Consider the following 12,821-nt stretch of genomic DNA (forward strand, 5'->3'; position numbering starts at 1 on the left):
TAGATTTAATTTAGAATCATTTTTTAAAATAAATTTTTTATTTTACAACAGCTTTCAATTCATAGAATTATTGCAAACATAATACCAAGGGTTCCAGTATATAGCACACCCAATTTCTTCTGTAGTTAATATCTTACATTAGTATGGTACATTTGCTATAATTTATTAACCAATGTTGATACATTATTATTGGTTAAAGTCCATGTTTTATTCATATTTCCTCAGTTTTTCTTTATAATGCCTTTTTTTTTTCCTGTTCCAGAATTCCACCTAGGATGCCATATTGCATTTAGTTGTTATGTGTCCTTAGGTTTCTCTTGGCTCTGACGGTTTTTCAGATATTCTGTGTTTTTGATGACCTTGATAGCTTTAAGATTACTGGTCAGCAATTTTGTAGACTGCCTGTCAACTGGGGTCTGTCTGAAGTTTTTCTCATGATTAGACTTGGGTAATGTTTGAGGGAGAGAGGCCACAAAGGTAAAGTACCATTTTTATCCCATCATATCAAAGATACATAACCATCAACACAACTTAGTACTTTTGGTGCTGAACTTAATCATTTGGCTTGAGGTGTTTATCAGATCAGAATCACATTTTCACTTTTTCCTGAAGACCATCAAAGCATTTTCCTGCATATTTTAATGACTTTCATTAAAGCTGTAAGGAAACGAACTGGAACTGATTTTTGGTATTTCTTTATTAGTGATGCTGTGAAGCTGGTAAAAGTTTCTAAGCAGTTAGATGAATAATTTCAGTGGTAGTAACATCTTATCTTTTTTTCATGTATTGTAGGTGGGAATGAGATCCCGAAACCAGAGTGGTGAAAATTCATCCAATGGGCATATTTCCTGCCCCAGGTCCTCTATCATCAGCAATGTTGATGATAGAAGTCTCACAGAAGATGCAAAAAAGAAGAACAAATCAAATAGAAAAGAGGATGATGTCATGGCCTCCGGAACTGTCAAACGTCACCTAAAGCCATCTGGAGAAAGTGAACGAAAAAATAAGAAATCCTTGGAGTTATCCAAAGAAGACCTTATACAGCTGCTCAGTATAATGGAGGGAGAGTTGCAGGTAGGGTCAAATTTTATCAACTATTTGTCTCTAGTTCCTAAGCTATAAAATGAGTGACTATGAATCTGTCTCCCTTACCAGATTGTGAACTTCATGGGGAAAGGGGCTATGTTTTTCGTATTAATTTCTAAATCCCTGCCACAAGTTTATACCAAATAAGTATTTGTTCAATGAGTGAAAGAATAAAGAATAGATGCTGATTCCAACTTTGAGCTTCTCTAGAAGCAGAAAATTTCTTCATGATATGATTTTGGTAATAATTTAACCCAGCCTCCTGTGCTTAGTAACCAGTAATGGCTAAATTAGATTGAAAGCCGTAGAAAAGTCATGATTATTAGAGTACAGAGTTTAGATCAATGGTTACTTTTGCTTTTTCTAGAAGATAGAGTGAAAGGGAGATAGAGAAACAAAGAAAAGGAAAGATACAGAAAGCTTTGTTTAGACCAGCCTTACTCTTTTTTCATTTTTTCTCAACTTTCAGCTGAGAACACAAATAAGCAGAGCATTGTATTGTGAAGATGTAGTATTTTCACAAAGCATTTTCAAGTCTATTATTTCATTTGATATCAACAAAAATGTGGGTGTTATTGTTTATATTTTATAAGGAAGAAACTGGGGCTCAAAAGGGTTAAGGGTTTGTCCAGATCTCATCTTAGGCCTCCTGATTCTTGGTGGTGTACTCTTTCTACTGCTCTTCTTACCACCTTTCTGTAGCTCCCACGAACCACGGCCCCCATTAAGCATATGTTTTTAGGGATCCAAGAGGGAGTTGGAATTCTTTTGAGTCTCTGAGTTCTGGACAATCCTGTTTCTGAAAGTGGGGGAAAAATAATTTTTTTTTTGGAGGAGATTATTACTTAAGACTGAAGTTGATGTTTTCCTTATTGTTTTTATTAGACTTTTTTTTTTGTTTTGTTTTTATTAGACTTTTAGCTTGTATGAACCTCAAGGGGAATGCTAACAGTTGTGTGAGATGAAACTTTTGGTGGTGTTATCATCAATTATTTGCAATCTACCCTAAACTAGGGTGGGGTAGCCTCATCTGTTCCTGTTCTCATCTGTGTGTGCCTACAGATAAGGAAATCCCTGGAGAAAAGAGAAATCAAAAACATAAAAATACCAAATTTTGAACAAATAAACATGATTGGGCTTACATTTATGGGCTGAGAAAAATCACATTTGCATTTCACAGCAAAAGATGAAATTTACCAGAGTATCTCCATTACTAGAAATAGTTTCACCATTCCCGGAAAGGTGGTTAATGTTTTGTCTATTAACATTTATTGTGTAAGGAGGCAGAATATATTACTATAACTTTTTAAGCTGCTGTCAGTTGACAGATTTTAACCTGAGTGGAAGGTACAGCAGTTGTTGTGGAAGTTTTCACAAAGTAAGACCATCAATTCCCTTCTCTCCAAGCACAGTGGCTTGTGTGAAGCCTGTGGCTCTTCCAGATTTTAATTTCTGCAGAAGACTGTTATATAATGGTGAACTCTGGAAGATATTTAAGATTCATGTGATTTTTATACTCATGGTGTTACAGATACAGTTTCAGAGCCAAGTCATACAAAATATAAGGCCACATACCCAGAACATTAGGTAAATTAGTCAGAAGGTGCCAAAGAAATGCATTTTGCTCTCCATTAAACTTTATAAATACTTGATACCTTACCTTACACAATAGATATATTCCTGAGCAGCAGTAAATAAGTAAAGATTGTAAGATATTTATGGAGGAGGCAGTGAAGGAAAAGAGAAATGAAGGACCTGGTATTTTAAGGAATTTCATGGTGAATTCATTTGCAAAGCAAATCATCCATCTACCCATTTATTTCTATGGACCTACATAAGTGTATGTACTTACAAATGCAGATTGTGTCATATTAGGTCTGTTGAAAGTGAGAGTGTTCCTGTATTTAGAGCTGTAGATCTATGTTCTTGTCGCAGAAACCTATCCTTTCTTAGCATTCTCACGTGAGAGGGCGTGTGTTGTAGCTAAGCATGGGAGGCAGTTGGCATTAGCACATTTGAGTGGGCTGGTGAAAATGTGGCAGCTGTGTGCCAGGTTTGCCAGACTAGAGATAGGGAAAAAAAAATTCTGTGTAAAGATCTAGTGCTGTGAAGAGAAGCAAGGCTGTGCCTTGAGAGGTAAGGCTTGTATGCCATTTGGCTTGACGTTTATGAACATTTAGTGAGTTGTCCTCCGGACCTTAAAAGACCACTGATTAATTACCTCCCTTTATAGGATGGCTGTATGTGACTCAAATAGCCTTTACTCTGCTCCAGGGTTATATAAAATATTGGGGCTGATAAGCCTCTTGGAGGTGTCTTCTCCACCTCCTTTTTATTACAAATGTGAAACTGACACTCTGATAAATTATTGGACTTTTCCAAGGTTGCACAGCAGTTTAGTTAACATTTTCTCAAGATCCAAATTCCCTGTCTCTCAGTTCAGTGCCCCTCTTATTATAGTATTTACACTTGGGGATGTTCAAGGGTAAGATCGAGGACCTTTGTATTTATTCTTCATCTTGAGAATTTCTTCCAAGTAGATCCCTAGTGTGAAATCCAGGGCCAAAACCATTTTTTAAAAAAAGTTTTTATTTATTTATTTATTTGACAGAGAGAGATCACAAGTAGGCAGAGAGGTAGGCAGAGAGAGAGGAGGAAGCAGGCTCCCTGCTGAGCAGAGAGCCTGATGCGGGACTCGATCCCAGGACCCTGAGATCATGACCTGAGCCGAAGGCAGCGGCTTAACCCACTGAGCCACCCAGGCACCCAGGCCAAAACCATTTTTTAGGTTAGAGAAATTGAAGAAAGTTTCATATCTAGGCAGTAGAAGTATATGATCTGAGCCTTGAAGTTTGGTGTGATCTGAATAGTGAGAAACATGGTGGAGGGCAGGGGTGCCCCATGGCCATAGACTGGGACCTGCACAACTTTGGGAAGCTTCATATTCACTACCCTATGAGGGTTGTGCCCTGGAGTTATGCAGCAGCTTGGCCTTGGGGAGATTGGAACTACTGGCTAAAAGAAGTAGGGTGACACAAAGAAAAAAGAGCTTGTAATATTGGGGAGATAGACCAAGATCAAGTCTCCCTATAGGAGATGTACCCTGGAAGTGACTTAGGGGAAAAAGAGGAGATGGGAGTTCACTCAGGCTTTTCATGTCAATTTTCCTTTTCTCAGACTTGTTTTTGATCTTATTCTCTTCACCTCCACATCCAGGGTTTTGGACATTGTAAACAGTCACATGTGTTTTCTGGTACCAGTGGCCTGCCTGCCCCCTTGGAATCTATTGTGTGATCTATAGGAATTTGTTGAGCTCACATTAGAACAGCATGGCCTTTTTTTTTTTTTTTCAAATTTTTATTTATTTTTTAAATTTCTTTTCAGTGTTCCAGAATTCATTGTTTATGCACCACACCCAGTTCTCCATGCAATACATACCCTCCATACTACCCACCACCAGGCTCACCCAACCTCCCACCCCCGACCCCCCAAAACCCCCAGATTGTTTTTCAGAGTCCATAGTCTCTCATGGTTCGTCTCCCCCTCTAATTTCCCCCAACTCCCTTCTCCTGTCCATATCTCCATGTCCTCTGTGTTATTTCTTAAAAACAGCATGACCTTTATTCCTAGCATTGGCTCTTTGCAAAATTTGCAATTTTGTTGTTTTGCTTGCCAGTCCAAGCACCCAGGGAATCTTTTTTTTTTTTTTTTTTTTTTAAGATTTTACTTATTTATTTGACAGAGAGAGACAAAGTGAGAGAGGAAACGTAAACAGGGAGAGTGGAAGAGGGAGAAGCAGGCTTCCCTTTGAGCAAAGAGCCCAACGTGGGGCTCAGTCCCAGGACCCTGGGATCATGACACGATCGGAAGGCAGACGCTTAATAACTGAGCCACCCAAGAGCACCTGCCCAGAGAACTCTTGTAGTGCAACTTTAGTTGAATATGTATTAGGGATGGAGTTGCCCTTCTCAGGGATTTTTGTATTTTATGGAGTCTTATCTAGAACTTGTGGTGTCATGAACTTTGTCTTGGAGAGGGACATCTTCTAGACCTTTCAAGCCGCACCTTAGCTGATGCAAGCCTGTCATTTTAACACAATGGTTGGCCAGCTTTGCTTGCATGGAAATAGCTGGGATGGTTTCCATCATGACTCCTCTGTCATTGATGCTTCCAATAACAAGAACTTTCTAATAAATTGGAACATTTTTTATTCTCTGGGTGAAAAACTGGTTACATATTTCCCAGACTAAACTGAAAATAATGAAATAGAATACCCAGACTATCACTTGGGCACCATGATTAATTCTCCCTTGTATTTGTCCAAAAATAGCACTTTAAAGAAGCCAGTTGATTCGGCTGTACTAAAAATGAGAAAAGTTCAAAGGAAATGCTACTCACATCAAAAAGCCATAACACAGAAAACTTGGCAGAAGGCTATTCTTGTAAAATGATTCAAAAACAGGATACTAATTAATTCTTTTTCTTCATGCAAAAAAATTTAGCTATTTTATATAGTAAATTCACTTGATATATCCACTTGAATACATTTTAGAAAAAAAAAAACCTCTAAAAATTTTCATTTTTCCCTTTGTCCTTATAGTTAGTTCTCTTTCACCTGTGCAAAAAGGCTCAGAGAAATCTAGCTAACACAGCTAGATAATGCACCACCATTCCATTTGGCTTTGGTGTTTGTCAGGCTGGATCAGAGACAGGATCATCCACACGTTGAAAGATCTACTCTTGTCCCATGTGACTGGGAGAAGATGTTATATTTCAGACACTTACAAAATAGATAACATGGCCCTGTGGATTACTAGAAGTTTCCTCTATTCTCTCCTTTTGAAGTTCCTAGCCATTTTCTTCTCTCTCTTTTTAAAAAAATATTAATCCATTTATGGGGGGCGGAGGGGCAGAGGATGAGGCAGAGAGTCCCAAGCCAACTCTGCACTTTACCTCTCTACCACTTATTGTAGGTAAGCCCTCTACCTGCTCTCCTTTCTTACTAAGAGATTTCATTCATTCTGAGGGCATTAATTAATAAATCTAAATTGATTTTACAATATTTAAGAAATATTACCGTGCTAGAGGTCTGAAGAATGCAAAGATGATTAATAACAATACTCATAGCTAAAATTTGATGAGCTCCTACTATGTACTAAGCATGGTTTTAGACACTAGGTACCTCAGCAGTCATGATGAAGAAAGAGCTCCTGACCTTGTGTTTTAAATGAGACTATGCAGGAGTGAATATTCTATAGGGTAGTTGCAATGTAAATTATGAGAGCACAGAGGAGGGGAAGAGTATGAAAATCTCAGGAGATGAATGAAAGCTTTACTAAAGAATTGGATGATGAATAATTGGTAGGTTTTGGACAAGTAGAAATGAGTAGAGACCAACACAAACAGATTCAAATATAGAGTGGGTGGAAAAGCCTAGGTTATATTCATCAGTAAATAGCCTTGCTTCAGGGGAGAAGTATTTGATGGAAATAAAAGCACACCTGAATTTGGTGTACAATATGACTTAAGAAAAGACATGTGACTAAAAACAGTCAAAAGGAGTGAGGATCCCAGAAGAGTGGAGTGATGCAGAAGCCAAGGGAGTCAAGATTGAGAGAGATTATGTCAGTCAAATCAGCAGAAAACTTCAGTTGGATATGACTGAAGGGTGTTCTTTGGGTGTGTGCATCTGGAGGTTATGGGGAACATTTGCCAGAGCAGTTTCAGTGTGTTCAAACCTATTTTCAGTGGTTTGAGAAGTGACATTAAACAAACAGAATAACAGGTTCTGTTGAAAATCTAGGAATTTAGAAAATCCTTTTTATTTTTACCTTTCAGTAAAAGTTAATTTTTTTTTGTCTTTGTTTTTTGTGGCTTTTGTTTTGTTTTGTTTTTTGGACATAGTCAAAGAAACCAAATTTCCTGTTTCTTTAGCATGGCTATAAATTATTTGTCTGGCAGAGTAAGCCCTTAGTATATATTTGTTGACCTTCTGCTTTGAAATCACTGTGTTGCCTTTTGCTTCTTTTGGGCTTTAAGTAAAACATGAGTTTATTAAAAAGTAGAAGGCTAGAACAGTGTGAATGCCAAGTCCTATGAGGGAATGTTGTAGAATCCAAAAATTTTGGTAGTTGACCTTATTAGTGTTGACTTTGGGCCTCAGTTTATTCCCTATCTGTGTAATATATATACTTCCTACTTTCTAGGATTGTTGTGATTACTACACTTAGTTAATATAGATGTTATTGGATGGATAACTTTGGATAAAAAAGTAGCAGAAAGACGGGAGAGTAGCTAGCAGGGACACTCAGGCCAGTGGAGGGTTTTTGATTTTTATATTTATTTTTTAAAGATTTATTTATTTGAGAGAGCATGTGCACATGCATGGACACAAGTGGGGGGAGAAGCACAGGGAGAGAGAGAGAGAGAGAGAGAGAGAGAATCTTCAAGCAGACTCCCTGCTGAGCACTGAGCCTGACATGGGGCTTGATCCCAGGATCCTGAGATCATGACCTGAGCTGAAATCAAGAGTCAGATGCTCAATACCTGAGACACCCAGGTGCCCCTCAAGTGGTGGTCAAAAGGATAATTATGAACATGGTATCACTGCTGAGGGGAGGGTGAGAGGGAGGTGACTGTGGACAAATAGGAGCATTAATAAGTGAAGTTTAGGGTTCCACCAGCAGAAGCTGTGTGTTTGTAGTGCCACTGGTTTGTTCAGAAGCCGGAGTGTAAATGGGGAGATATATTTTATAACAATGAAATTTTATAACACTGAAATTCGGGTTGCAAATGTGTAAGTAGATGCAGTGGGAAAACAGAAGTGGAAGAAAGTGGTGTGTGTTGGTGCTCAACCAGGAAGAAATATAAGGAGGAATGAGCAGGTCGGTGGGAGGCCAGGCATGAAAGGGCTGGAGGGACTTGAAGTTGGGCTATTTGCATCTAGCTTTTCTGTGTGGTGCAATGTTAACTAACGTATGGGCCTGGGAGTAGAAGCGAAGGCAATCAGAATTCATGAGATGGAGGACTGGTAAAGTTAGGCACTGGCTAAACCTCTCACATGAATGTTGAAAGCTCCCAGGCTCATGGGAGAGTTTAGAGTGAAGAGCATGTCTGTATCGAAATAAATATGACAGTTGGGGGCTAGAATCTCAGCACTTTGTTGCTGCCAGCCTACTTTTTCCCAAGTGTTTTTCTGATCATGTCATTTTCTTGCTTAGGAATTTATGAGAGGGGGGGCCTAGGTGGCTCAGTGGGTTAAAGCCTCTGCCTTCGGCTCAGATCATGATCCCAGGGTCCTGGGATCGAGCCTCGCATTGGGCTCTCTGCTCAGCAGGGAGCCTACTTCCCCTCTCTCTCTGCCTGCCTCTCTTCCTACTTGTGATCTCTGCCTGTCAAATAAATAAATAAAATCTAAAAAAAAAAAAAAAAAAAAAAGGAATTGACAAGAGACCTCGAGTCCCTATCTGACTGATAGCTACCTCAATCAGACTGGTCTGCAGAAGCTATTTACTAACATGCTCCCTCTTAACGGTTTCTGTTCATTTTTGGTGTTCCTTAACATGACTATTCCTATCCGATCAGGCAGTCCCTACATACTTCCCCTACCTGACACATTCACTAGCACACACAATCTCAAACTCTGTTCCCATCCCAGTGTTTTTTTTCTTCTTCTTATCTTTCTTTATATTTACCCCACCTTGGAAGTAATTACAAGACAAAAATTGGGACTTTCTGGGAAGATTCAGGACCTATATTTGTCCTTGTTTCAAACTGTATTCCTTCATGTCGTAATATGTTTTTTCTTTTTTCTTATTACAGACTTTATTTTTTAAGAGCAGTTTTAGGATGACAGCAAAATTGAGAGGAAGGTATGGAGATGTCCCATAAACTTCCCTGCCCCCCAACATGCATCGCCTCTCCTATTACCAGCATCCCCCACCAGAGTGGTACATTTGTTACAATTATGAACCTACACTGATACACACATCATAATCACCCAAAGTCTATAATTTACATTAGGGTTCGCTCTTGGTGTTCTACGTTCTATGGGTTTGGAAAATATATAGTGACATTACCCACTGTTATAATAGTACGTAGAGTATTTTCACTGTCTAAAAATCCTCTGGGGTCTACCGATTCATTCCTTCTCCAACTGCTCCCACAGTATTTCTTTTAGGGACCACTGAAAGCTTATCTCTTCTGTGAAGAATTTTCTAAATAGTTGCTCCTTCACACCTGTCTTTTTCCTGTCCTGAAACCTCACTTTGGTTTGGTAAAAGTGTAAATCATAGTATCCCATAAACACACGTTCCTTAAGTGTTTTATGTGCTTACTTACCTCTGTTGTCTGAAACAACTTGAGGTCAGAAGCGGTTGTGTCTTCTGCTTCTTTCATATGCCTCATTGCACCTAGGAAAAGGCTAGGCATATCATTGTTTATTGGTAACTGGTGAGTAGTCTTGGAATGTTTTAATACCTATATACCCTATGAGGCAGTCATAAGATTTATTTTTTAATGTCTTTGAACTATATAGAGGAAGTTTAAATATCACAGTATGTACAATGCTATTGAATTAACAGTATTGGTCCCAAGTATTTGCCATTAAGATCCCACTACGAAACTATGGTTCTGCTTTTCTGTCATCTTTAGCAGGGGATGCAATAACTCCACTGGGGTGGGTGATGATCAGTTCAGATAGAATTACCTAGTGCATCCAAACATAATAGGCTTATCCTACAGAACCATTTATCACTTCTTTCTCTAGAGATGGCTTTTCTTTTCCAAAGTGAGTTCCATTTGTCACATGGTAAGGCTTTCTGTGGAATCTGTACTTCCAAAGAATGAGGCTTTTAGTTACTCTGTATGGCTTTTTAAATTGATGACTCACCTGCACTTAATACACTCCATCTTTAGAATCTCAGGCTGAGGTCACCCTGAGTGAGGCTGCCCAGTGAAACCTCACACCATCAAAATGGTCAGCGTGCTGAGAATGGTATGTCTTTGCTAAGTTTAGGAGGCGGCAAAGAGACAGGTTGCGTTCTGATTAAAATCAGGACCAGATCGGATTCTTTGTTGAATATGGTGCTTCAGAATCTCATGTGTCCAGTTGTATTGTCACTCTTTTGGCAAAGAACATTGGTGTCTGATTTTCATTGTTCAGACCGAATACTTTTAGTTCTCCTAATAGGATCAGAAAGTTGGTTTCTTTACAGTGAGAATAGTGTACTCATTGACACCTTAGGGGAAAACCTTGGTTTTATTGAGAAATGTAGAAAAACATATTAATAGATAGAGAGAAAATACCCCATAAATAAATCTGTTTATTATTTTATGACACTCTAACATGGGAAAATCCTACTTAAGTACTATGTAGAAGATGGCAATTTCTGCCCTACATGGCTGTAGTTTATATATATATATTTTAATGAAAATGATCTTTATTACTTTAGGGAGCAAAACTATACTTAAATATCTAGTTAACTTATGTAAATATTTCCTAAATATTTCAGCATGTGGTCTTATTACTCGGAGCCTTTTTAAAGTAAAACAGAAAACTATTATGAGAAATATATCTTTAATGAGTAGGATTTGAGGCATAATGAATTTGTGATTCTAGAAGGACTTCTAGAAGAGTTGTCAGGTAGAATACTGCTAGGGCAGAAGATCTTACTTCAGGGGAGAGAGTGCGAAGGAACTTTTTGTAAAGAAGGAAATGCTCTCTATCTGTGTTGTCCTGTATGGTAGCCACTAGCTACATGTGGCTTATAAACATTTGAAATATGGCTAATATTTCAAAGGAAATATTAGGAAATGAGTTTTAATTATATTTAATAATAATTTAAATTTAAATAGCCACATGTGGCTAGTGACTACTGTATCAACAGCATGGATATAGAGAAACAAACATGGCACTCATCTGAGGAGACTGTAGGGATATAGAATAAGAGATAAAAGTCAAGTCCAAAGGCAGACCCTTAGAGAACACCCTGCCTTAGGAGTGGGGAGAGAGAAAAAAATTGGTCATAGAGGAGTAGAGGACATAGGGAAAGAGAAGGAAGACAGATGAGAACCGTGATGTATAGTGGATGCAATGGAGGAGAGATTCTCAGGAAGAAGACATTTATAGTGTTCAATGTTGCTGAAAAGCTGGAGGATAAAAACTGAGAACAGGCCATTTATCAAGATGGCATTTAAAAGGTACATTTTCAAAGGAACTGTGAGTGTTGATATCAGATTGCTGGTGTCCAGGAGTGCCTCTGTAAACTTTACTCTCAAGAAGTTGAGAAGTTCGTGGATAGAATGAGGTCAGGGTCGTGTCTGAGGGAATAGTAAGGGGTAGGGAAGACTTTAGTTTAGTTTTGTTTTCTTTTTGGAGGGGAACACTTTAACAAGTTTGTTGATGTTAGAGACAGACTTCTGTCAATCCCCATCCTATTCTTGTTCCCTTTATCTCCCACAGATACTTTATCTTCTATTTTACTTGGGAGATAAAGGTCTTCTCAACCTCTCTCCATTCCAAAAATTTCCATTCCTTGCCTTCTGTTTCTCCCTTTTCCCTTCACAAAGAGAGAAGTATCCTTTCTTATCAAGGCCAGTTCTGTTGACTTGATCCTACCCCCTTCCTAGACTAAGCTGCACATTCTATACATTTCCCCCATCCATCCTGAATCTCCCTCCCTCCTCCCCCTACTAGCTCTCCTATGCTCTTTATCACTAGCTTGTAGGTTAGAAACTTGGAAACTTTCCACATAAAAGATGTGACACTGATCAAAGCTCTTGGGGCTCTTTAGACAGGGAATTATTGCCAGCAAGGTCTCTGTCCCCCCCAAGAACCTGGACATGGAATATTCAGGACCCCTTTTAAAAATTCTTTGAACTATATACCTATGCCTCTTCTCTCCCTCTGCCCTTTTTAGGTACATATTTTCTTACAAAGGTAAATTTATCTCCATCATTTTCTATGTTGCTTGACTATTTTTAATAAAACTTCTCTAAATCTTGTCTGTTTTTCAAGAACTATTTTATACTACAAGTTCCTAGAGGACAGATTTTATCTATGAAGCACTTGATAGGTGCTTTTGGAAATTACTCTGTAGTTCCATTTGGTTAATATGAATTTTTTTTTAATGAAACAGATTGGATTGCCATTTAAATTTTTTTTTAAAGTAGATCTTGGTCTTTACCCTAGTGACCAAAAGTGAGTCTATTCCAAGGAAATGTCAGGTGACAGGAAAAATTTTGGCTTCCTTTTATACCACTATGACACTTTACTCCCTGCCTCAGTCTATGTGTTTTCTTACTGGATGTGTTGGGCCAATATTAGTGGCACAACTATCTCTCAACTAGGAATCAGATTGTACCCTACCCTGAAGACACTGTAATTATAATCTCTTTATTGTTGGGTAATATGATGAAATGTCTGGAATTTCCTTTAAAATTTCCTTTAAAGTTTCCAGCCTCTCCTTCCTGCAAAAAGTATGTGAGGGGATAGTTAGTTAGTTTGGTATTTCATTATACTCTTTTGTTCATTTTGATATACATGTAAAACTTTCCCATATACAAAGTTTAAAACAAAACAAAACAAGTAAATGGCAAAAGAAAAATAATCATGTCTATATTGACCATGCATCCTTCCTGGGCTGCCTATGCTGGAGCAGCACCTTTACTGTTCTATTGAATGATCACAGTAGCCCTAAAAAGTTAGATAACTAAATGGAAGCCTCGATGGTTTG

At 38.3% G+C, this 12,821-nt stretch overlaps 1 protein-coding gene across 3 annotated transcripts in view; it reads left to right on the forward strand.

The window, feature by feature from the left end:
* FILIP1 (filamin A interacting protein 1) overlaps positions 1-12,821 on the forward strand; it is a 183,245-nt gene that overhangs the window by 71,961 nt on the left and 98,463 nt on the right. For all 3 annotated transcript variants that reach the window (XM_044246991.1, XM_044246988.1, XM_044246993.1), the window contains exon 2: positions 793-1,074. In XM_044246991.1, coding sequence (XP_044102926.1) covers positions 799-1,074 — 276 coding nt within the window. In that variant the 5' untranslated portion in view covers positions 793-798. The remainder of the gene's footprint in view (positions 1-792; positions 1,075-12,821) is intronic.

The sequence above is a fragment of the Neovison vison genome, chromosome 1 (genome assembly GCF_020171115.1).
Source record: "Neovison vison isolate M4711 chromosome 1, ASM_NN_V1, whole genome shotgun sequence".
Lineage (NCBI taxonomy): Eukaryota > Metazoa > Chordata > Mammalia > Carnivora > Mustelidae > Neogale > Neogale vison.